At 35.0% G+C, this 27,429-nt stretch overlaps 1 protein-coding gene across 1 annotated transcript in view; it reads left to right on the forward strand.

The window, feature by feature from the left end:
* The window catches only part of MIB1 (MIB E3 ubiquitin protein ligase 1), a 126,741-nt gene that overhangs the window by 50,607 nt on the left and 48,705 nt on the right, over window positions 1-27,429 (forward strand). Inside the window, exons 10-12 of the mRNA XM_053902495.1 lie at window positions 3,226-3,333; window positions 19,052-19,249; window positions 21,318-21,469. Of these exons, the coding sequence (XP_053758470.1) occupies window positions 3,226-3,333; window positions 19,052-19,249; window positions 21,318-21,469 (458 nt within the window). The remainder of the gene's footprint in view (window positions 1-3,225; window positions 3,334-19,051; window positions 19,250-21,317; window positions 21,470-27,429) is intronic.

The following is a 27,429-nucleotide window of genomic DNA, read 5'->3' on the forward strand; positions in this document are numbered from 1 at the left end:
TGTAACCTCCTAAATTTATGATTGATAATTAAAAAAAAATTTTTTTTTAACATTTATTTATTTTTGAGAGACAGAGAAAGGCAGAGCTGGAGCAGGGGACGGGCAGAGAGAGAGGGAGACACAGAATCTGAAACAGGCTCCAGGCTCTGAGCTGTCAGCACAGAGCCTGATGTGGGGCTTGAACTCAGCAAACCATGAGATCATGACCTGAGCTGAAGTCGGACCCTTAAACGACTGAGCCATCCAGGCGCCCCTATAATTGATAATTTTTACATTTAGGTTTTTAAGTGGTTAGTGTCCTTTTGGGAAATTCAGTGAATTCTTCTCATGGAGATGTCATCTTACCATGTTTTTAAAATATATTGTAGTAAATTTTATAAGCAGTTTTCTATCTCTCTTTTCAAAACATTTAATCTAAACTTTTTTCCTGTGAGAATTAACTTACAGTTTAGAATGCAGATGAAGTAGAGGTCATACATTTTGTAAATCTTAGTAGTTTATTGTATTTTACCATTCACATAAACCACATTTTAAGTGGGCCATTCTGGCTCTAGTTTAGTCATTCATTGGCTTTGCCATTGCTCCCATGTCAGCACCAATACAGTATTCAATGCTGGCCCAGAGATTGTGGTTGGAGTGGCACTTTGAGTCATTGTCACTGTTCTGTGACACTGTTTGTTGCCTTTGTATTTAAGTATGCTAGACAGTTTGAAGATCTGATCTATAATTGTAAGATATAAACATCATATTCCCAGGAGCTCATGTGGCATTTCATGTTTATTAGGGAGATGTCAATTGCAGCAGCACAACACAGTGATTCCTTTTTTTTTTTAAGTTTATTTAGAGAAAGAAAGAGAGAGAGCTAGAGAGAGCGCGTGTGTGTGCACGCGCAAGTGGGGAAGGGGCAGAGAGGGGGAAAGAGAGAATCCCAAGCAGGTTCCACACCACCAGCACAGAGCCTGATGCAGGGCTTGAACTCAGGAACTGCGAAATGATGACCTGAGCCGAAGTTGGATGCTCAACTGATTGAGCCACCCAGGCGCCCCAGCACAGTGATTTCTTTATTGTCAGATAAATCACAAATAATTTATTTAAATTATCAAAATTATGTAAATTATCAAAGTTTAAAGTATCAAATGATTTTTGTTTGATAGATTTTTTTATATTCAGCCAAGCAGATTTATATTTTATTATACTTAATTTTTTCTTCATTTAATTACTAATTTAGTTTTTCTAAAAAAAACCAACAATATACATTCTAAAAATTTAAAGGGAAAAAATAGTTCTACAGGGTTTGTTACAAAAATCATTTCCTTCTCAACTCTGTTTTCCCATCCTTTAGGGGCAGCTGTTTTCACGTCTTTCAGCTGATTTTCTTCATATATTTTGCCTCCATATCTTCCAGTAACATCTATTGTTTTTTCTTGATTTTTATGTTTGGGGAGTTATCTTTCAATACTTCACTGTGAAAATGAGGTTTCAGCTTTCTTTCCAGCCCATTCCCTTCACACACATACACGCTCCTCCCAGTTTCTTTATGTGGTTAGGTTGTATTGTAACTTTGCTAAGATTAAAATCGACTGTGCATGTTATTATTTAAATGACATTCATATCTGAGCTGTGACTGATTCTAGATTGTATTTTCCTATACAATTGTTTGCTTTCCTTGATGTTCATAATTTTTTTTTATTTAAAAAATTGAGGTGTAATTTACATATAGTGAAATACATGGAAAAGTTTTGACAAATGCAAACATCCATGTAATTCACACCCCTAATAAGATCTAGGACTTTTCCTTTATTCCAGAAAGTTCACTTGTAGTTTTTCCCAGTCAGTCCCTCTTAACTTCACACATAAAGTTTTTTTCATTTGTTTGTAATCTATATTGTCATAGTTAATTCTTTTCCAAACTTCTAATTGACTAATCTTCCAAGACACTTAGTTATGTCAGGTATGTATTCATTTCATCTTCTGAGAGATGACAACATTGGAGAAAGATGTGTTTTTTTAAGTTATTTTTTTAATTTGAGGTCTTCCTCAAATCTCTGATCTTTGCTTGTCCATTCATCTCTGAATAAGACATTAAGCTACTTGGTGCTCTCTTTGCTTGGATAGAACTTAGTGACTGACTTTGCATTATGGTGATTATGCATGTGGAGCTTTTGGGGTCTCTAAATGCTATCATGTAGAGGTCTGTTCTTCATGGCTATTCAGTTGTTTAAGGGAAGAAACCATTTTTCTGTCTAGGGTCTATTTGCATGGCAGCTAACGCTCTGTCATTGAGTTTGAGGAGAGGGTCTGGAGTGTGGCCATTGCACATCAGACATCTGCCTGTGATGTGCTTGTTTTTGCAGGCTTTGACTTTGTCTGAAGTTCCTAGGTTTTGTGTTTCTTTTGTCTGTAAAGTCAGAACTTCTGTCTGCTTTCTCTCTTTCAAAAATGTGTTGCTTTTTATTGTTTTCTGATGTTAGCTCTTCCTTTCTCTTTGTCTTTATGTCTTTTTGTGTTTTTAATTATTTTACTGTCTTTTTAGTGTAGTCTGAGGAGAAATATGATATAAACGTGTGACCAGGCTACCATTTTTAACCATCTTTTATGGTTTTATGGATGGGAGCGGATGGGGTGGGATTAAGGAATTGTACTTAGCCTTGGGTATGTCATTGGGAAATTATGCATTTATTCAACATCTGAAGTGAAGAAAAGATTGGAAATTATTGCTTTATAGTATAATAGTTGTATATGGCTACCTTGCTAATTCATTTATGTATTCCTCATGATAGTTTGCTTACAGTTAGTATTCAGTATCTTTGTCAAATTGAATTTATTTATATAGTAGGCCATCTTTTCTGAAAGTTTTTATTCACCTCATTGTTTTTTTTTTTTTTTCATTGAAACATACTCTGAGCTTTTTAATTCAAATAGAAGTGAATATACAAAACTAAAACGACATTTCTCCCTCCCTTACTTTCTTTTTTTAACTTTTCAGATTGGCTAAAATAGTTCTTTCATAGCTCTTTGAACAGTGGAACTTTAACCTTTAAAACAAACAAACAAAAAAATGCCTGCCTCACTTCTAAATTACAGAAGAGTTTCTGGTGGTCTATGCTAGGATATATGGAAAACCAACCTAAATTATTTTCAAAGAATCCTACAATGTGTTAGATTTAAACCTACATTATATATTGGCTCTTGGTGACATTCCTTCATCCTTTCTTTTTTATATAGGTAAATGGACAATGTGCTGGTCACACAGCTATGCAAGCTGCTAGTCAGAATGGACATGTTGACATTTTGAAGTTACTTTTGAAGCAAAATGTGGATGTAGAAGCAGAGGTAATTAAACTGTTTGAAACATAAGTAAAAATTAATGTGCTAGAAATTATACTTCTATATTATAAGATGGATTGCTTTCATTCCTAAAGTTTAATCTTCACCTAAGGCTCTTCTGATTGAAAAGAAAAATTTGACAAGAGATAACATGAAGCATTTCTTGTTTTTCTTTTGATTCTTCAATATTGTAGCCATAACCATAAGTGAAGATAGGAATTGAGTTTTCCTTTACTATGGTAGGACCACCATGCTGCTGGGGGCTGAATTGGATTCATCCAAAAATCATAGTGAGGAAGTTGAGGGAAGGGGAATGTATAGATCATGTAGGTCAAGATTTTTACTGATCTGTGACACTCAGAGGCCTTTCTTTGCTTTTTGTTTTCCCTTTCATAAGGGAATCAGTAATTTAGAACTTGTTTAGTCTTACTGTTTCTTGATTTTAATGTGGATCTTTGAAAATTTTTCACGGCGTGTTTATCACTGTGTGTGTGTGTGTGTGTGTGTGTGTGTGTGTGTATGTATGCTTAGATTAATTTAGAGTATATTCTTTTAAAAGGGAAATGAATATTTTTTACTATCATTGGAATTTTAGTTGAGAATATATGTATGGTGTGAAGGATGGCTTCCTTTGTTATAGTTAACTATAACCTCATTATTGAAAAAATGTTAAAATCACATCTGTTTTAGTCTAGTGGAAGATTATTTATGAACACGTAAAATTCTATCAAATTTAGACTAGGTAGAATGTTGTAATTTTGTCCAAGTGATACTCCCATTTGAGGAAGTTTAATAAGGACTTGGATTTCTGAGGGCTAAATTAGTAGACGAGCCTATTTTTACTAATTAAAACATTTTAAAGACACATATTTCAAAAGAGAAGTCTTAAGTTATTTTTTCATTTTTCTCAGATTGAGTGTATTTTGACAGCTACTATTTTTTTTACAGTTGACAGCTAACTATGAAGAATCATTGGTGTTGTAGTTGTAAATAAGTGATTTTTGATACTGTAATTTTCTGTTGTCTAAAAAGAACTTGAATTTTATTTTATTTATTTATTTATTAAAAAAATTTTTTTTTAACGTTTATTTATTTTTGAGACAGAGAGAGAGCATGAATGGGGGAGGGTCAGAGAGAGGGAGCCACAGAATCTGAAACAGGCTCCAGGCTCTGAGCTGTCAGCACAGAGCCTGACGTGGGGCTCGAACTCACGGACCGCGAGATCATGAGTCGTTCGCTCAACCGACTGAGCCACCCAGGTGCCCCTTGAATTTTAAATTAGCATGTAGATGTTTATGAACTATATGATAGTTTCATTATTGTCATGTTTTTATGAATGAGATTATATGATTTGATTTTGCTTTTACAGTAGCAATTTTTAAGTCACTTCTTTCTTAGTTGTGAATTTGGGAACACAGTATCACAGGGTTTTTTTTTTTTGGTAATGAAAGAAAGACAGTTTAAATTTAATGTTTTGTAAATGGGAGACAGTTACTTTATTGTGTCATGGCTTGGAGAGATAGAATGAAATTCTCTGAGTTAAGTATCCCATTTTTTAATTTAATGAATCCAGAAACTAGAGTAGCAACAACTACTAAGAAACCAAGGCCTTTCTGATTATAGCTAATAAGGCAAGAGGCCCAAAACCAAATTTTTTTGCCTCGTTTTTTATAAAGTGTGCTTTCTGATTCAGAATTTAATTAATACACCTGACAACGTGGGACTATCTAGCCATTTGTGTTTCTAAAGACTTCTTGTTCACATTAGGTGTTGTGTACAATGGGAGTGCAGTTATGGGACTGGGAACAAAGTTGGCACTGTTCCTCTGTTGAACTCAAATATACAACAAATGGTTAGTTGATACTGTAAACCTGATGAGATTGGAGTGTGGCTCAGTAAGCTAAGTGTTTACAAATAATTTCTTTGAGAGTTTGAAAACTGTGTCACCAGATCAGTGGGATACATCTGGACTTCAACCATACGTCCTCATTTGGATTTCCATTTTGTGCATTTTCTGTTTTAAAAACCATTGCAGGCAGATGTAATTCTATAAATTATTTCTATATGTATTTCTATAAAATAGTGTGATAAAGGTGAATTAATAACAGTTTACCAATTGCAAACAAAAACCAAATTTAAAAATTGGGTTAAAATATAAATGCCAATTCATCGCCTAAGACTAAAACAAAACATCCTCAAAGTCTCATTTTTCTAGAATTTAAGACTCTATTAGAAGCAGCAGTGTAATTTTTTTTTTTTTTTTAGAACAGTGGTTTTCAAGTGGGGGCATTTTTGTCCTATGGGGGACATTTGGAAATGTCTGGGACCATTTTTGATTGTCATAACTGGTAGGAGGTGTGGTGGTTTGGGTACTACTGGAATCTAGTGGGTAGAAACTAAGGATGCTACTGAATATCCCATAGCACATAGGACAGCTCCCATAACAAAGAACTATCTGGCCCTAAAGGTAAATAGGTCCAAAATTGAGAAACCCTGGTTTAAAAGATGGAGAAAATAGTTAATTTTACAAATGCATTTAAATTTGTGGTTCATTTGTCATTATTAACTTTTTTTTATTGGAAATTTTAGATATTTATAAAAGAATAGTATAATGAATCCTGTGTTCCCATTACCCCACTTCAGTTATTTTTCACGGCCAGTTTTGATTTATCTGTACCCTGTTCCCGCTCTGCTCCCTCTACTGAATTATACTGAAGCAGATCTAGATATATTATTTTATCTGTAAATATTTTGGTATGTATCCTAAAAGATAAGTGCTTTAAACTTCATTATACCTTTACCAAGTGTAAAAGCAATAATAATTAACAGTATTTTTTATTTTTATTTTTTCAATGTTCATTTTATTTTTGAGAGAGTGTGAGTGGGGGAGGGCAGAGAGAGAGAGGCAGACACAGAATCCGAAGCAGGCTGTAGGCTCTGAGCTGTCAGCACAGAGCCCGATACGGGGCTCAAACTCATGAACCATGAGATCATGACCTGAGCCGAAGTTGGATGCTTAATCGACTGAGCCCACAATGTTTTTAAAAAACTAATTTTATTAAAACTTTTGAGGTTAGCTGAAGAATAAAGAGAGTAATATATTTTGTTCTTTAGTCATCTCATTCTGTAACCTTTCATTTTTTTCGTGTGTATTAGGAAGTGAGTGGGTTGCAAACTATAGCCTGCAGGCCAAATCCAGCCCTCCATTTATGTTGTTAAGTATTACTGGAACACAGCACATCCATTCATTCATTTATTTATTGTGCATGGCTGCTTTCATATTACAACTGCAGAGTTGAATAGTTGTGACAAGATACTATGTGGTTTGTAAAATCTAAAATACTTAACTTTCTGGGCCTTCACAGAAAAGTTTGCTAGTCCCTAGTATAGATGACTGTTGCATTTTTGTTTTTCAGTTGATTTAAGCTATCATCACACTAAATTATACTCCTGAAGCCAATGTTACACCATATGTTAACAAACCAGAATTTAAATAAAAATTGAAAAAGTAACCACTTAATTATTTCATATATATTGTACCTTTCTGATATATGATAAGATTATATTTTTTTTCTATTTCTTTTCTTAGGGAAAACTCAGCTATTTTGAAAAGTTGTCTCCATGTAGGTCATAACCTACTAAGTACAGTAGGATTACATTCTGTTACCTCCTTAATGTATAGGTAAAGGCACTGAGGACTGTGAAATCTTAGGTATGTTTTTATAAGTGAGCTAATTTTGGATCCTGCAGGGACTAAGTATTTTTTTTCCACTGATGAAGTATAATATTAAAGGTGTGAAGGATTGAAAGGATGACCAGTTCTAAAAAGTGTGTCATTTACAATTAGTTTTCAAATCCAGTACAAATATATACTGCAGTTGTCAGGAAACTTGGGGGTGGTTTTATCATTTAAGATTAATGAAAACTATTCTGAAGAAGAACAATACTAAATTTTATCAGGAAACCCAAGTTTTAATGGTATTGTTGCTGTCTAAAGAGATATTGGGCAAAAACTTTAACTGGTATAAGCTTCAGTTTCCTTATCTATGATAATAACTTAAAGGGTTGGGGTGTGGAGTAAGGGAAATAATTAAGATACTATTTATAGTATACAACACCACCAAAGGAATTTATGATGTTATTATTGCCTTTGTTTGACTGTTTCTTTCCAACTGGCAGAAGGTAGACAGTATAGTTTCTCAAGAAGTAGATACTAATTCTGTCCGATTCTGCTTATCTAGTAATGAAAACAAAACTGTAGGGGCACCTGGGTGGCTCAGTCAGTTAAGTGTCCGACTCTTGATTTTGGCTCAGTTTCAGATCATTTTGAACCATGATCTCATGGTTTGTGGGATCAAGCCCTGCCTTGGGCTTAGCGCTGACACTGTGGATCCTGCTTGGGATTCTCTCTCTCCCTGTCTTTCTGCTCCTCCCCCACGCACGTGCATGCCCTTTCTCTCTCTCAAAATAAGTAAATAAGTTAAAAAAACCCAAAACTGTAGTAACAGTTTATGTAAATGTAAAACTGAGAAGGAAAGGGCAAGTGGGCTTCAAGACTGGGCAGTTTAAGGAAATTCTTTTCTTAAAAACAAGTCAGGGCTCAGGATAATAATCTTCAAAGTGGCTCTAGGAATTGGTATACATAGTTCCTGAAGGATCCATGTTGATTTAGATTATGAATGGAGGCTTCCCTACCTCCTTATTCCACACTACGCCTCCAAAACTGGTACTATTAAAAATGTGGCATGTCAACAAAAGATTAGATTTGTAAGACTTAGAAAACAGTCTTTAAGTTGGCTTTTACAGGAACGCAGGCTAAAATCTGAGATTGCCCAAACAAAAAGGTCAAGCTTTACAAGGGGACACACTAGAGTTTTAGCCTTCCCTTATCTGTAAATTCTTTTAGTTGTTCAGGTTGAGTTTTAAGAATCATCGCTGATTTCTCTTTTGTTTTTTCATATTACTTATCTGGTAATGAGTAATTACCATCACTAAATCCTGTTGGCTCTTCAAAATATATCCAGAATTTGAACATTTTTTTATCCTTTCTGCTGTTACCATCCTAGTCTTCACACTTCTTCCCCCAAATATCCTCATAGCTTTCTCTCTCTCACTTCTTCAGCTATTCTTTGGCTGGGAGGCCATCCCTTGGCTGTCATCTAATCCTTCTTCCCTCCAGTATTTTCGCTATGGCCCTTTTACTACCTAAAATTTACATTTTATTTACGTATTTTGTTGATAATATTCTATCTCCCCCACTAGAATGTAAACTCTATGAGGGTAGGAACTTTATTTTGTCCATTGTTGTATCACCACTGTCCAGAACAATACTGAGCTTGTAGTAGGAACCCATTAAATACTCACTGAATGAATCAACCAGAATACACCACTTCCAAACAATTGTGTTGAAGTTTTAGCATGATCAGAATACCAGTATCTTAATGAATTGAATGAGTTTTAGGGAAAAAAAGATGAAGTAAAATACTACTAATTATATCTGGGGATAATAAAATAGTTGAACTAATTTACTGAAAGTGTCAGTATATTCAGGAAATGTTTAATTCCATTGATGTTAAAAATCATGGTAGTTACTGAGAGGATTCTGGGAATATAGTGATGTAGGAAGTAGTAGAAATTCATCACCCCACCTAGATAACAACAGTACTTGTAGAATTCTTTCTGATGTAACTATTTTAGAACTCTGGATTCTGTTGAAATCTTGCTACTTCCAGGGGAAGGGTTGGAGGTTAATTGTGGTCAATGTTGTCAATTTTAGCTCTTAATTCAGCAGGAACTACCTATATGCCAACCTTTAGCCCAGTGGCAGGCAGCCGTGTTTATGTTCCTAGATCAGCTTGCAGGAGCCAGGGTGGGCAACAAGGACTCTTTTCTATAAACATCAGGATCTGTGTTCTGATCACTGATTGCTGCTTCTGATCATGGAGGTGGAGACACAGAGGTGGGCCGCCATTGTTGTACCCTCCCATTGTTGTAAGCCATTCCCCCTTGGCTGAAGTGACTTCCAGAAGATTTGAAGATTGGTACACCCTCCCCCCTCCCCCCCCCCCCTTTTTTTTTCTTTTTCTCCTTCTGGGAGCCTGGCATTAAAGACTAGGACATCCAAAAGCAACTACTGTGAGAAACTAGAAGGTCACTGCACATGCCCAAGGAAAAGTGCAGGTTCAGAAAAGACCTTTTTACACCTTAGGCTATAAGCACAAAGAAAGCCTAAAACAATTAAAAACAAAACAGGAAAAAAAACCCCCAGAAAACCCTGCAAAAGGGGAAGCATCTGATTTTAAGAGTTACTGTGTTATTAGAATCAAATGTCCAGATTTCAACAAAAAAAAAATCACAAGGCATACAAAGAAATAGGAAAGTATGATCCATTTAAAGGAAGAAAAATAAGGCAACAGAAACTGCTTGCGATAAAACCAGATATAGGCTTACTAGACAAAGACTCTAAAAACAGTTATCTTAAAGATGCTCCAAGAACTAACTGAAGATGAGAAGAAAGTCAAGAAAATGATGTATGAACAAAATGGAAATAACAGTGAACACAAAGATAACCTAAAAAGAAATCAAGAAGAAATTCTAAAGTTGAAAAGTACAATAACTGAAGTGAAAAATTCATGGAGATATACAAAGACAGGTTTAACCAGACAGAAGAAAGACCCAGTGAACTGGAAGATAAGACAATGAAAATTATGGAGTCTGAGGAATAGAAGGAAAAAAATTGAAGAAAAAATGAACAGAGCCTTAGGGACCTGTGGGACACTATCAGGTGGACCATGATATGTACTGTGGGAGTTTGAGGAGAAGAGGTTGGCGGGGGGGGGGGGGGGGGGGGGGGGGAGGGGGGGGAGGAGCAGAGAGATTATTTGAAGAAACTGTGGCCCAAAACTTCCCAAATTTGATGAAAGACCTGATTACAAACATCCAAGAAGCACAGTGAATTTCAAGTAGGATTAACTCAAAGAGACCTATGCTGAGACACACACAATAATCATCAAACTTCAAGAGCCAAGGCCAAAGAATCTTGAAAGCAGAAACAGAGGTGACTTGTCACTTATAAGGAATCCTCATAAGATTTTCAGATTTCTCATCAGAAACTTTGGAGTCCAGAAGATAGTGGACTGATGTATTCAAGGTGCTAAAAAGAACACACACACACACACACACACACACACACACACAGTCAACCAAAAATCCTGTGTCTGGTAAAACTCTCCTTCAAAAATGGCAGAGAAATGAAGACATTCCCTAAAACTGAGGGAGTTTGTTACCACTATGCCTGCCTTGCAAGAAATCCCAAAAGGAGTCCTGCAGGGTGAAATGAGTTGTTTTAGGTAGTAACTTGAAGCCATAAGAAGAAATAAAATCACTGTAAAGGTAAAATATGTAGGCATTTATAAAAGATAGCATTATTTTAACAATATATTGTCTATAATTCTTTCTTTTGTTTCCCACATGGTTTAAGAGACTAATACATAAAAAAATTATTAGTCTAAAATCTAGTATTATTGCAATTTTGGTTTGTAAATCTACATTTTGTTTTCTGCATAATTTAAGAACTGATGGATTTAAAAAAATTATATTTTTGGGCACATAATGTACAAAGTTGTAATTTTGTGGTGACAATAACTGAAAGTGTTGTGAATGGAGCTGTTAATGAGTTTTTGTAGGTTATTGAAGTTAAGCTGGTATAAACTTGAAATTAGTATTATAACTTTAGGAAGTTAAATATAACCCCCATGGTGACTGAAGAAAATAGATATAGAATATACATGAAAGGAAATGAGAAGGGAATTAAAATGTTTCACTTCAAAATAACAATTAAATATAAAAGAGGACATTAATTTGGAAAATGAGGCAACAAAAGCTGTATGGTATCTAGAAAATATATAGGAAGATGACAACAGTAAGTTATTCCTTATCAACAATTACTTTAAATGTAGGTGAATTAAAGTATAAAAGACAGAGACTGGCAGAATAGATTAAAAATGATGTAATATATTCTCTGTATAAGAGACTCAGTTTAGGTGCATAGATACATAAGTTTAAAGTGAAAGGATGGAGAAAGATATTAATGCAAATAGTAACCAAAAGAGAGCAGGAGTAGCTCCACTAATTTTAGACAGAATAGAATTTAAGTCATGAAGGTTATAAAAGACAGAGATGGGCATTATTTTTAAAAAGTTCAATACAGCAAGAAGATATGACAATTATAAATATTTATATACTTAATAATAGACCAAACAAATAGATGAAAAAAATTGACAGAAGTGATGGGAGAAATAAACATTTTTACAATAGTAGCTTGAGACTTCAGTATCCTACTCTCAGTAATGGATAGAACAACACAATAAAGCCAAATAGAGCTAATAGACATCTATGGAACACTCCACTTAACAACAGCATGCACATTTTTTTCAAGGGCACCTTGTACGTTCTTCAGGACAGACCATACGTTAAGTCGCATATTAAGGCTCAGTAGATTTAAAAAGGTAGATGTCTTACAGAGTATCTTCTCTGACCACAATGTGATGAAGTTTCAAATCAATAACAGAGGAAAAACTGGAAAATTCACAAATTTGTGGAAATTAAAATTAAGCAATGAATGGATCAAAGAAATTGCAAGGGAAATAAGACAATACTTAGACATGAATGAAAACAAAAGCATAACATAACTAAAACCTGTGAGATGTAGTGAAAGCAGTATGAAAGAGAAGTTTATAGCTATACATGGGTACATTTAAAAAATAGATCAGATAGGGGTGCCTGGGTGGCTCAGTCATTTAAGTGTCTGACTTTGGCTCAGGTCATGATCTTGCAGTTTGTGGGTTTGAGCCCCACGTTGGGCTCTATGCTGACAGCTCAGAGCCTGGAGCCTGCTTCAGATTCTGTGTCTCCCTCTTTCTCTGCTCCTTCCCAACTAAGGCTTTGTCTCTCTCTCAAAAATAAATAAACAGTTAAAAAAAAAAAAATCAGGGAGCCTGGGTAGTTCAGTCTGTTAAGTGTCCGACTCCTGATTTCAGCTCAGGTCATGATCTCAGGGCTGTGAGATTGAGCTCCACAGTGTGGAGCCTGCTTGGGATACTCTTTCTGCCTCTCTCTCTCTGCTCCTCCCCTGCTTGTGTATGCACTGTTAAAATAAACATTAATAAATAAACAATAATAACAAAATAGTAAACAAAAATAAATAAACATTAAAAAAAGACTCTGAGTACTAAAATCAGAAATGAAAGTGGGGACATTACCATTTCTACAGAAATGGAAAGGTGTATAAGTGAGTACTTTAAAGAGTTGTATGCCAACAAATGGGATAACCTAGATGAACTGGACAAATACCTAGAAACACAAAACCTAAGAGTGAATCATGAAGATATAGGAAATCTGAATAGACCTATAGCTAATAAGAAGATTGAATCAGTAATTTAAAAAAATACCCTGACAAAGAAAAGCCCTGGAACTGATTGATTCACTGATGAACTCTACCAAACATTTAAAGAGCTAACACCAGTTGTTCTCAGATTTTTCAAAAATGTCAGAGGAGAGAACACTTCCTAACTCATTCTATGAAGCCTGCTTTACCCTGATGTCATAGCCAGACAAAGTTACTATAAGAAAACTACAAACCAATATCCCTTGTGAAGAATGATATAAAGTTCCTCAACAAAATACTAACCAAATTCAGCATATTAAAAGGATTATACAGCATGACCAAGTGGGGATTTATTCTTGGACTAAAGGAAGGTTTAGCATACAAAAATCGATCAATGTGATAGCATCACATTAACAGAATGAAGGGAGAAAACCATGTGACCATCTCCATTGATGTAGAAGCATTTGATTAAATTCAGTACCCTTTTATGATTAAAAAACCCCCAGCAAACTAGGAATGGAAGGAAACAACCTTGACATAATAAAAATCATATATGAAAAACTGAAAATTTGTCCTCTGGGATCAGGAAAAAGGTAAGGATACTCACTTTTCCACTCACATTCAACATGGTACTGGAAGTCCTAGCCAGAGTAATTAGGCATGAAAAAGAAATAAAAGGCATCGACCTTGGAAAGGAAGAAGTAAAATTATCTCTGCAGATTATGTGATCCTTTTATCTAGAAAACCCTAAAGTTCCACACAAAAAATTTTTAGAACTAATTAAGATATTCAGTAAAGTGTCAGGATACAAAGTCAATGTACAAAAGCTAGTTGCATTTCTGTACACTAACCATCAACAATCAGTAGGGGATATTAAGAAAACAACTCCATTTACAATAGCAACAAAAATAATTAGGAATTAATGTAACCAAAGAAGTGAAAGACTTGTACAATGAAAACTACAAAATACTGCTGAGAGAAATTATAGAAGACATAAGCAAATAGAAACCTATTTCATGTTCATGGATTGGAAGAATTTATATAATGTCAGTACTGTCCAAACTAATCCACATGTTCAATGCAAACCTTGTCAAAATATTAGTGATTTTTTTTTTTCCAGAAATGGAAAAATCCATTCTGTAGTTCAGTATGTCATCTCAAGATACCCTGAGATAGCCAAAACCGTCTTGAAAAGGAATAAAAAATCTGGGAGACTCATTCTTCCTGATTTCAAAATTTACTGCAAAGGTACAATACTCAAAACAGTTTGGTACTGGCATAAAGACAGATCTATAACTCAGTGGAACAGAATAAAGAGTCCATTAATCCTTGCATACATGGTCAAATAATTTTTGACAAGGGCGCCAAGAGTATTCAGTGAGGAAAGGACAGTCTTTTCAATAGATGGTGCTGGGAAAACAGGATATCTATGTACAAAAGAATGAAGGTGGACCCTTACCTCAAATCATCTACAGAAATTAACTCAGTAGGTCAAAGACCTAAATGCAAAAGCTAAAAGTATAAAACTCTTAGAAGAAAACATTGGGCAAAGCTCACAACATTGGATTTGGCAGTGATTTGTTGGCACATGCAGCAAAAGAAGAAATAGGCAAATTGGACTTCCATGAAAATTGAAAAATTCTGTACACCAAAGGACACTATCAACCATGAAAAGGCAACCTACAGAATATGGGACAATACTGGCAAATTGTATGTCTGATAATGGGTCGATGTCCAGGATATGGAGAATACTTACAACTTAACAACAATAACAAAACCTGATTCAAAACTGGGCAAAGGACTTGAATAGACATTTTCCAAATAATATATATGGATGGCTCATAAGCACCTGAAAAGATGGTAAACATCACAAATCATTAGGGAAATGTAAATCAAAACCGTAATGAGATACCACCTTACAGGTAGCTAGTCAGATGGCTACTATAAAAAAAAAAAGAAAAAAAAGAAAAAAAGCCAAACAGAAAATATGTGAGGATGTGGAGAAATTGGAACCCTTTGGGGAGGTTGGTGAGGATGTAAAATTGTATGGCTGCTGTGGAAACAGTATGGTGATTCGTTAAAAATAGAATTACCATATGATCCAACAATTCCATCTCTGGGTATATACCTACAAGAATTGAAAGAACAGTGTTCATATCATTATTCAGAGTAGCTAAAAATTGGAAGCAACCTAAGTATTCTTGATTTATGAATGGCTAAACAAAATGTGGTATATACATACAAAGGAGTATTATTTACTTAAAAAGAAAGGTAATTTTGCCTCATGCTACAACGTGGATGAACCTTGAGGACATGATGCTAAATGAAATAAGACAATTGCAAAATACAAATACTGTATGCTTCCATTTATGTGAAGTACCTGGACTAGTCAAAAATCATAGAGACAGAAAGTAGAATAATGGTTTCCAGCGGTTGGGAAGAGGGACAATGGAGAATTATTGTGTAAAAGGTATAGTTTTAGTTTTACAAGATGAGTTCTGGAGATGGATGGCGGTGATGGGTGCATAACAATATGAATATGTTTAATATCACTGAATTTTACACTTAGAGATGGTTAAGATGATAAATTTTATGTTACTTGTATTTTACAGTAAAAAAAATCATTTAAAAAACATGATTGTAGGGGCACCTGTGTGGCTCAGTTGGTTAAGCATCTGACTCTTGGTTTCAGTTTAGGTCGTGCTCTCACGGTTTGTGGGTTCAAGCCCCACATTGGGCTTTGCACTGACAGTACAAAGCCTGCTTAGGATTCTTTCTCTCTGCCCACCCCCTGCTCATGCTTGCTCTCTCTCAAAATGAATAAATGAACTTAAAAAAACAAACAAACCATGATTGTAGGGATACCTTGGTGGGTCAGTCAATTAAGTGTCCAACTCTTGATTTTGGCTCAGGTCATGATCTCATGTTTGTGAGATTAAGCCCTGCATCAGGCTCCATGCTGAGCTTGGAGCCTGCTTAGGATCTCTCTCTTACGCCCTCTCCCCTTCTCCCCTACCACTGCCACTCTCGCTCTGCCCCTACCCCTCACATGTGCACATGCTCTGTCTCTTGAAAAAAAATAAAACCAAAAAACCCATGATTGTAATTAAGGCATATTAAAGATTCAACTCTGTACCCATTTTGGTTCTTACTAGCTAGTAGGTACTGTGGTGCATCCTGGGGATAAAGATGACAAAGATACAGTTGTAGCCCAAAAGAAACAGTCAAATAAGAATAATGTACTTGGAGGAGTTCCTAAGTGGTTCAGTTGGTTAAGCACCAACTCTTGGTTTCTGCTCAGATCATGATCTCATGGTTCAAGCCCTGCATCAGGCTTTACGCTGGCAGCACAGAGCCCTCTTGGGATTCTCTCTCTCTCTCTCTCTCTCTCTCTCTGTGTTCCTCCCTTGCTTGCACTCTCACTCTCTCTCAAAAATAAAAATAAACATTTTAAAAATGATGTACTTGAAAACAAATAATTATACTACAGAGTGATAATAAGATTTTGTGAGAGGGGATGTTTCATAGGGGAGGGAGAGGTTGTCTGAGCTGAATTGTAAAGGGTATCTGTTCTCAAGCCAACAAGGTGAGGAATCAACGCATTGATATCTGGGGTGAAGTATATGAACATAGGGGGTCAAATAAGTTGGTAAGTTATAGAGTTTTATATGTGAGGCAATGATGGCAGCAGATGAATATGATATGGTCCACAGATAGGTTTTAAAAGAGGTTTGTTATTTATATAGTAGGGTTACATTAGAGTTTTAAACATAGATGTTATACTTTACAGAGGGAATTTGTGTGTGTGTGTGAGAGAGAGAGCGAGCGAGCGAGAGAGAGGGAGCGAGAGAGCGTGCAGAATAGATTGGGGTAAAATAAAGTGGAGGCAGGGTAAGCTGTGGCAATAAGTTAGGTGACTGAGAATCAAGACCTAAATTAATTTGTGGTAGGACTGGAGAAGAGAGAAGAGATCTGAATGTAAATTGAAGAGTAACAAGCATAGAATTTTGTGCTTGTATATTTTGTGTCTCAGGGAGAGGAAGTAGGTGAGCATAACTTACACATACTGATTTTGTTGACCATATGGTTTGTGGTTCTGTCAGCTAACCTAGGGAATGAGAGCAGATTTTGCAAAGTTCAGAGGAAAGAGGGGGATAAGAGGGTAGAAAGACCCAAGATCAGGTTTAATTTGAGGCCCCTGCACAAATCCTTTCAGGTAGCCTTATTGAGATCAGCTGTGATCCTGTCCCTCAACATCTCATTTGGTGCCAGGATGGAGACATAATAATGAGCTTCTATTAGGTGTATTTGGATACTACAAATGGATTCAGAAGAAAGCAACAAAACCTATTCAAGTTTTTATGCAGCTGAGGTTTTTTATTTTGAAGAAAAACAAAGTAATTGTCCTCTACTGTATATATTTTCCAAAATCTTGAAGTTTCTCTTATGTATATATCCTTTTGACATATAAGGGTTTTTAATTTTTTAGTGGTTTTTTTTTTCATGTAAATAAATTGTTGACAGGACCTGCATAACAGTGTTTCAGTAACAGCTTTCTAACAATCATAAACATATGGTACATTTCATAAATAGTTCCTGTTTTTATTTGGCGAGTGTTAGTGGATTGATGTTATTTTTAACAGAAAGAGAACCACTTAGATTGCCTTAAAAATTATAACAAAAAATAAATCTAAACAAATTACAGGGAAGGAAGAGCTTAAATCTAAGATTCTGAAACATAATGCTACTAGAGAGGTTTCATCTCTTTGTCTCTCTGTCTCACACACACACACAAATCTAGAATTTTCTTTTGTAAAAGCTGATTTCTCTGGGTTGTTTAAATATAATGCTCAGAGACACATGAGTTGAATCAAATCTTTCACATGGTAGCATGCTAGTTCCTTTATGCTCAAGGTTGACAGGTAACAAAAACTAGTTTGGCTTAGTTGGCATATTAGTAAGGTAGAAGTACTGCTGAGTTATAGTTTCCTACCTTTGCAAGGGAGGTTGTCAAATTGTTGTGAACCCCTATATTAGCGGTTTTACTTTTAATATCCTCCTGAGAATATTCTAAGGCTAAAAACTATTTTGAATTCAGCAACTGTTTTGAACTGTTGTTTTGTTTTTAATTTAAATCTGTGAAAAGTAGTTCACCTAATGCTGAGTACCATATGGATTTTCAAACCACTTGCTAAAACTGGACTCCATGAGAGGGGAGGACTGTGGGTTGGGAATCATTGCTCTGGAGAAAGTCTCAGAGCGTGCTTACTTCTGAGTGTCAGAATTTGAGATGTCTGAAGTAAAGATAGTATCCTTATAATACATATCTCCATCTGGATCGAGCAAAGTGATGGGACTTCTTTTTTAGTGTAGACTATGTATATTATCTTCATGGTACAGTATGGGCATTTTTTTCCTCTTTAAAAAGTTGTTTCTTATATTTGAAAAAAAATTAAGTAATTGGGTCTTTCTCTGCCTCTCATCTCCAGAAATATGCCTGTTATAAAAGGTAAGACTTTAGGGGTACCTGGGTGGCTCAGTCAGTTAAGCATCAACTCTTGATTTTGGCTCAGGTCATGATCTCGCCATTCATGAGATTGGGCCCCACGTGGGACTCTGCTGATTTAGCAGAGCTTGCTTGGAGTTCTCTCTCTCCTTCTCTCTTTGCCCCTACCCTGCTTGTGCATACCTCCCCACCCCACCCCCGCCAAATAAATAAATGAACTTAAAAAAAGGTAAGGCATACCTCCTGGATTTTTCTGAAATAATTTTGGGTTTTGGATATATCAAGTTATGCTGATTTGTGTGTCATTTTTTTATCTTTTCAGGTAGTACTTAAATTTTTTCTGTTCTTGAATATACAGGAAGAATGTATCCTCACTAGCCAGAGATAACCAATGTTAATATATTGATATATTTCTCTCAAAGTTAATTGATATCTCAGTTTGGCATCCTGTCTTTTTTAAATTGCTCAACTAATATTTACATAATTTTTATGTCATTAAAAAGCCTTTGTAAAATTTTTGGATAGAAAAAACGTTTATAAATGGTTGTCTCATAATTTAACATTTTCCTAATGTTGGCTTACCATCATCACTGTTAACTTCTGATAAAAGTATTGGTCCACTATATATGTGAAATAGTGTATTGATCCAGGTTCATCATTTCTGTTTGGAGTTAATCACTGTTCAAATGACTTTCTAGTTATTTTGTTGGCTCTGTTCTTTGTAACCTTTTCTCACATTAATCTGGTTCTTGATGAATTATTATAGCTTCAGGTATTATTTTTATTTCTAAAATAATTCACTCACTAATTCAGATTTCAATGATGATGTTCAGGATAAAGATGGAGATCGAGCTGTTCACCACGCAGCTTTTGGAGATGAAGGTGCTGTTATAGAAGTACTGCACCGGGGCAGTGCTGATTTGAATGCTCGCAACAAGCGCCGACAGACACCGCTTCATATTGCTGTTAATAAGGGCCATCTTCAGGTTGTGAAGACTTTATTGGACTTCGGCTGTCATCCTAGTCTCCAGGTAAAGTCTTTCATGAAGAATATTCTGCAGGCATTGCTAGGATTCTGTTAAAGCGAAGTACTAAGTTCTCTGGTAAGCATTCCTTTGTTACCAGTTCATTGTGCATGTTCGGTCATAGGAAATGATCCCAAAGGCATAGAATATGATAAAATTGGCAGCTATTCCTTCTTAGAAAAGCCTTTTTAAAGAAAGTGTCAGTAGATTAATTTTATATTGGAAGGTGAGGATGGGGACTTCTTGCAAATATATCAGCTTATGAATTGATTTAATTTTATTGATCATAACGATGAGCTTCTGCAGCTTAAGGAAGTGTAATAGGCTACATTTCATGATGCTTTATAACTATCTGAATTATTTTAATTGTAGCTTAATTTATCTTAGAGTCTTAGTCTAGTAATTAGTTCAGGAAGATTTTCTGTTTTGGAAAATATACAGGTTTAGGGTTAATTTACAGTAGGACCTAATTTTTGAGGCAAGAATCACCTAAGAGATGATTCCTTCCACAGTTTTAGCAACCAGATGGATTAGATTGGATAAGTGTCAGAGAAGTAATGAAGAGGAAAAACAGGAGTAATGGGACTGGAAGTTTGAGAACTGAAAGAATTGGAGATTTTGTTCAGCTAGATGGTTATCAGAGACTGATATATCTGAGGCACAGCATTTTGGAACTGACAGGGTTTGGAACTTAGACCCTCTAAGTGGATGGCAGAATTGGAGGATGGAGGAAGTAGAGAGTGTTAATCTGTTGAAGGAGAGATAATTTATACCTATTGATTTTATATGGTCTGAAATGGGAGGCAAAGTCATCTGTTGAGAGTGAATGGCCAGTAGTAGGTATAGAAAAGGTAATTGAGAAGAGTGATAGAATATTTGGAATAGCTACTGTGGGGACCAGAAGGTATGACATAGCAGGGCCTGTAGAAGCTTATTCCAACCATGTGAAGAGCCTAGCTGAAGTTGAAGACTATGAATTTTTAGTGCCACTGCATAGGAGGACAGAAAGTAGACGGTTGGATTGAACTTGGGTTAGGAATCTGTTATGAGGGTACATGAGTGTATGTCTGGGATTGGCCAACTTTTTCTATAAAGGGCCAGATGATAATTTAGGCTTTCATATAGTTTCTATAATGACTATCCAGTGCTCCAATTATAGCGTGAAAGCAGCCATTGATAATACATAAATGACTGTGTGTGGCTGTGTTCCAATAAAACTATTGAGAAAAACAGGTGGCAGGCTGGATGTAGCAACTGTGGTACATGCCATAGGTATGACTTAACATTTATGGAACTATGAGATGAATGCGGTCTAAATTACCCATTTATGCAGATAACTGAAAATGAATAATAACTTACTGCTAAGTAAGTTGATTAATGAAAAAAGTAGTCAGCTTGAAAAAAAGAGGAAGACTGAGACTGCTAAATTTTCTTTTACATTTGTTTCTATTTTGATTAACTAACTACTTTTCTGCCCCTTGCAAACATTTAGATTAATGATTTTCACCCATGACTACACAATATATACAGCTGGGCAGCTCTGAAAAACTACTAATGCTTGGGTCTCACTCCCAGAAATTCTGGTTTAGTTGGTCTGGAGAACAGCCTGGTATCTTTTTAAGAGCTCCCCTATAGATTCTAAATATGCAGCCAAGGTCGAGAACTACTGATTTTTAATTCATTTCTATAGGGCCCCAAGACTGGTGTAAGTTTGTTTTGAAATTTCAGGCATAACAATTACTGGTAGGAATGGGTATAGCCGGCTGTTTTAAACTAATGAATTTTGAGGGCAGCTTTTTCACCTCATTACTTTTTATAATTAGCTGAATCATACTTGAATGTGATTATTTTTCCTTTTCTTTGGTAGGCTACCTGTTCATTGTGTTTAGATTGAGTATGAATTTATTTAATATAATGAGGCTAATATCTCTTGCCTGCATCTTAAAATTTAACATAGGATGTTTTGTTGATGGTTTTTGGATATGGCTTCTGTTTAGTAGTTCAGTATATATATTAGTATTACATATGATGTTTGGTTCAAGAACTGATGAAAGTCTCTTTAAATTAAAAAAAGGATTCTGAAGGTGATACCCCTCTTCATGATGCAATAAGTAAGAAACGTGATGACATCCTGGCAGTTCTTCTAGAAGCTGGAGCAGATGTTACCATTACAAACAATAATGGATTTAATGCTCTGCACCATGCAGCACTAAGAGGAAATCCCAGGTAAAAGATCTCACTTTTTACTCTAGCAGTTTAAAAATATTTTCCTAGTGCTAGTTCTCTTTTTCTGATGCTGATGAGGAAATAATGACTTATTTTAGTATTTTATAAATCGTTTTAAGGTCTGTAGAAATTATGTCTTCACTGTTAATTTTATATTATATTTTGGTTGTTAAACTAATGCAAGGACTGCCTGGGTGGCTCAAGCATTAAGCATCTGACTTTGGCTCAGATCATGATCTCACAGTTGGTGAGTTTGAGTCCCATATCGGGTGAGCTCGAGCCCTGCTTCAGGTAAAAACAGGAGGCCTGGGTGAGTCCTGCTTCTCTCTCTCTCTCTCTCTCGCTCTCGCTCTCGCTCTCGCTCTCGCTGTCTCTCACTCTCCCTCTCTTCCCCTCCCTTCCACCCCTTGGGGGATTCTCTCTCTCTCTCTCTTTCTCTCTGCCCCTTGCTCACTTGCACCCCCCTTCTAAAAACAAACAAACAGAAATTAATACAAATATTATGAAATGATTACTGAAATATATATTAAGTATATTAAGTATGGATATAAAGTACCAAGAATACTTATATCTAAAGATTTAATAAAAATGCATTCCATCTTGAGAGTTATGTCTCTTTAAGATCGTTCTTAATGTGTCCTCTCATCTCCTTTTATCCATTTGCATGATTATTTTTAACATGTGGCTAGATAACTGTTAAGTACCTAACTCCATATTAATAACATAAATATATATGCTTCTGGTGAGGATATTCCCAGCTGTTGTAACAATAGTGATGGGCAGTCTGCTAAAAAAAAGTATTTGCTGGTTATAGTTTGAAAAAAAACTTCTGGGAAGTCACAGAACTCATGAAGGATCTGCACTGTCTCACAGAATAGGAAAAAGCTTAGTTTTGCTTAATCTAGAGCTTTCTATGAATAAATTTTGGGGAACATCTTAACCACGAGAAGCATTTTAGAAAATTTGGTATTAGAGGTCTTCTGTTTATAGTTGAATTAAGCCTGCATTTCTTGACTGAGGGAGCTGTTCACTTTCAAGTTCATTTTGACACTTTAATCCATCCTAAATTCTTTTTTAAAATTGAGATATAATGGACATATAACATTTTTAGTTTCAGTTGTACAACATAATAGTTTGAAATCTGTATATATTATGAAATGGTTTTCACGATAAGTGTGGTTAAGATCCTTCACCACATGTGGTTACAAATGTTTTTTCCTGTGATAAGAACTTTTAAGATTTACTCACTTAGCAACTTTGAAATACACAATACAGTATTACTAACTATATTACATCCCCATGAATTCTTATCCTTTGGTTCCATATGGTGTTTTTATATTATGTTTCCTTCTAGTTTTTGTTATTTTTTGGCTTCTTAGAATCACCACTAGAGGGTGAGCACAGAGAACAAGAGGATTTTATTGCTATTGCCTGTTGGTTCTCTTAACGAGGGGTATATAATGTAGGATGAAGCAAATGACCATATTTTATATTATGTTTTGATTTTTCAAATTACGAATATTTGAACACTTTGTACTTTGGCATTGTGAAGGAGACAAAATGGTATGTTCCCTGCCTTTTAAATAGAAGATGATGATGATAGTACTTACCATAGGCAAGGCCTCCACTAAGTGGTTTACATGCATTATCTCCTTTAATCCTTTCAACAGCTTTTTGAGGCAGGTGTTAATATCTTCTCTTTGTAGATAAAGAATATGAAGCTTATAAAGAGATGAAATTATTTATTCAAGATATAGTGACTAGTGGAGTAGGTAGAAGTTGAGCAAGAATCTGACTTAAGAATCATAGGTCTTACCCACCTTATGTTACTTTTTCTATATTATGGTCTGTATATGAGGCAAGACTGAAACACATGGACAGAGAATGATTTAACTAAGAATGTATTAATACATCACCCCCCTTCCTGCCTCTTTGCTTAGGGTTGTCATTGACTATACTGTCACTAATTCTCAGCTTCAGTTCTCAAATTCCATTTATTGTACCCAGCTTTCCAATCTATTCCATTCTTCCTATTCCCATTTTTGCTGATCTAATTAAGTACTCACCAGTTTTACTTAAACTATTACAATATCTTTCTAATTGTTTTCTCTGATTTCAGTCTTATCTCTGATTGAACTTTTATCTAATTGCCAACTTACCATTCTAAAGACATAATGGCTCCCCTTCCCTGTTCCCAAATCTTCATTTGTTTCCTATTGTACATAGAATAAAATTTACACACCTTGAACTTTGCCTTCACACTCATTTGTGATGTGTCCTAAGCCTGTCTTTCTAACTTCATCTCCCACTAAATCCCCCTTTCCACCTTGCCCTTCTGCTACATTATGCTATGCCCTTTTTCTAAAATATTTTGTCTACTTTCCTCATTTATTTAAGCGTTTCCCTTAGTGAGAGTGCCCTTATCCTTTGTCTTGATCTTAAGCATCTTTTCCTTCAGAGCTCCTAGATCACATCATTGAAATTATTTTCTATTTGCCCTACATTAACTTGTTCTTTATTCTTATTTTATTTCACTTTATGTCTATTAGTGTGGCATTTCTGTGTTTCTGTTAAAATTGTGAGCGCCCCTCTTCATCTGTGTATCTCCCACAGTGCTTTGACTATGATAGGGACTTAATAAATGTCAGTCTTAATTTGACAATCATGACAGCGCTAGATATCACAAGATGTTAATATGATTAGTTACAGATTCTGTAGAGAAACTGTTAGAGGTCAAACAGAGCAATTATTTCAGATTAAAATGGTTGAAAAGAGATTTTATTGAGGATATTTAGGTTATATTAAATCATAAAGTTTTTTTATATATATAACTTATTGTCAAATTGGTTTCCATACAACACCCAGTGCTCATCCCAATAGGTTAAATCATAAAGTTTTAAGATAAACTGAAAATTGAAGTGTTTAGGAAATGAGGGACTTTTAAGTATTTTGAATTATTTCACTCTACTGGGGGTAGGGTAGTATATTTAATAGTGCTAATAAGCCTATACAAGAAAGAGAGAGTATCCCACTTAACATTTCTTCAATTCTTGTATAAATTTTGAGAGTTCCCCTGAAAATTTGTATAGTGACTCTTCCAACCAAATGATTGGTGTCAGGTGACATTTAAAAAAAGGGAAAAAAGCCGTTGTTATTCTGCAGTAAAGTGATGCTTTAGTTAAAACTACGTGACTTTTTAAATTCTTATTTCTTCAAGATATTTCATGCAGTTGTGACTCTAGATTGCCAGATAAAGAATATGATTCCTTTTTTTTTTAAGGAGGGGTCGCAGGGAGTGGGAGATGGAGAAAGAGAATCTTAAGCAGGCTCCATGCCTAACACAGAACCCCACATGGGGCTCCATCTCAGGACTGTGAAATTGTGACCTAAGCTGAAATTAAGAGTCAGACATTTAACTGACGGAGCCACCCACGCACCCCCCCAAAGAGTGTGATTTTAATTGGACACTGAAGAGTATCAGAAGATGACACAACTTATATATCATTTGAAATTGCAAATTGAAATTAAAATTGCAAAAACAACTGAGGTTGTTTTGAGGCTTTTCATATCAAATTTTTTATTCTTAAAATTTGCTTTTCTTCCTTGCACTGGTCAGTGATATCAGAAGACAGATGAGTCATTTCTGGTGTACTTAGAATTTTTATCTAAAGTCTTTGGCCTTGAGGTGCCTGGGTGTTTCAGTCAGTTAAGCATCTGACTTTGGCTTAGGTCAAGATCTCACGATTTGTGAGTTTGAGCCCCGCATCAGGCTCTATGCTGACAGCTCAAAGCCTGGAGCCTGCTTCAGATTCTGTGTCTCCCTCTTTCTGTCTCAAAACAAACATTAAAAAAGAAATCTTAAAAGTCTTTGGCCTTTACATTTATTTGAGGAAACCAGATTATAGTAAATTATTATTTCCAGAACCTGATGAAATTAACATTTTTGAATAAAATATTAGATGTGATTAGCATGTGTCAACATTTCCCCCTTTCTCGTGTTTTATAATTTATATAACTTGATGAATCTCTTACTTTGAATTATAACATTTTTTTCTTTGTGATCTTTGTTTTATATTATAGTTATACTTCTTTGTATACTTGGCTTAATTGTTGGATTTCATGTATAGTCAATTTTAACTGCAATGGATGGTACTTTAGTTAGTATAATTCTTAGCTAATTGAGGTTTTTCTTTTACTAGTATATATTCTACAGTAAAATATTTACATCATTGTGAATATAGCCTAATACCAGCACAAATAATTATTTCAATTTATTATGGTTAATAATATGGAAAAGTTTCCAAAATTTATATGTGCATGTATATACATGTGGGATTTAAGTAGCATTCTATTCCTTAGCTTTGCCTTTAGTAAGCAGTAATAATTTTTCAGCAATTAGCTAATATTGTAGTAGAGTTAATTATTGGTAGTGCTTTTTAAAAAGAAAGTGTGATATTCCTGGTTATCAAAAATATGTCTAGATGTCATATATTTTGGAGAATACAAAATCTGGATTTCAAAGTTTCAGATCAATGTGGATTCTAGATTTCAAAGCTAATCTTGATGTTTCCTCATGATGTAACAGTAACTGAAATAAAGACATTAAGAGAGAGTTATAAAGCCATTTCTTTTCTTTCAGAATTGTGGGAGACCATATAAGTTTTTACTCTGAGACACTGAATATTATAGTATCATGGTTTATAAAATTAGGAGCAGTGTAGAATAGCAGTTCCAATGTGTCTTAATACAGTATTCTTTTAATTTCAGGAATCTTAACTGAAAACAATGCTGCGTTTTTATTTTTGATTATTATAGAGATAGTTTCCATAGAGTTTAGCCATATTATCTTTTCTTATATACAGGTGAAATTTCAGATTTAAATGAAGAGCAGAGATCATTTCTGTTGTTGAAAATGAAAACTAAATTTATTTGAATTAGTATTAATCAACACGTTACTTAGGTACTTTCTGTGAAGGTGTTGCATTTTTAGCTTCCTTTAAGTTTTTAGAGCTCCTTCTCAGGCATGAGAATAAATTAGCAATATTTTCGGCAGAGCTGGCCAAAAACCAGCCAAGTGTTTTGGAGATACTGATACCAGATTGATATTTTGGAGGCACTGTTAATAGTATTATGAAGTTACCTTACATAGTGTTATTTACACATTTTTCTTTAATATAAATTGAGTGTGAGAAATAACAGTAAAATATAAATGGACCACATGATGTAATAATCTTGTGTTTTCAGGTTAGTGCTAAGATAATTTCACAGGCATTTCTTACTGCTTATTCCAACAAAGGCACATACTAAAGCTTACTGAATATGTGAACAACTCGTAATTTTCCCTCTAGAATATTATGATGCCTTCATTTAACTTTTTAAATTCTGAAATCAGGTCTGATAAATGAATGATATTGTGTTGAATATATAAAGATTTGATAGTCCAATCCATATCTTTGTGTTGAATATTTTTCTTTTTTAATAAAATTTGAATATTCTGGGTGCTATATAAAATGTAGCTGAGAGTATTATTAAATGAGACTATACTTATAGTGTGTCCATTTTCTCTTATATGTGCTATGCATCCAGTCTCAAACACTGTGTGGCTTGTAATACATAAATATATTTAATGGACTAATTGAAATGTGATTGATATGAGCAGGAAGGCCTAATAACTTGAATGAAGTGATAAAATTTATATTTATATATATATTTACAGACACACACACACACACACACTTTGCCTCCATTCTTTTAAGGGATGGTCTTCACTTTGAAATAGAGGAGTAGTCTCTTGAGGATTGTGTGAACATGTAGAGTTTTAAACTACTACTTGGACATCAGTAACCCTTGATTAACTCCTGAAATGTTTGTTTCCATGTATTAAGGAACATGACATTATCTATGGTTGTATTGTGGTCAGTAAGAAAAACAAAGAGATGTTGGATAACTTGTCATTTTTC

The sequence above is a fragment of the Panthera pardus genome, unplaced genomic scaffold (genome assembly GCF_024362965.1).
Source record: "Panthera pardus isolate Hobbes unplaced genomic scaffold, ASM2436296v1 HiC_scaffold_15, whole genome shotgun sequence".
Classification (NCBI taxonomy): domain Eukaryota; kingdom Metazoa; phylum Chordata; class Mammalia; order Carnivora; family Felidae; genus Panthera; species Panthera pardus.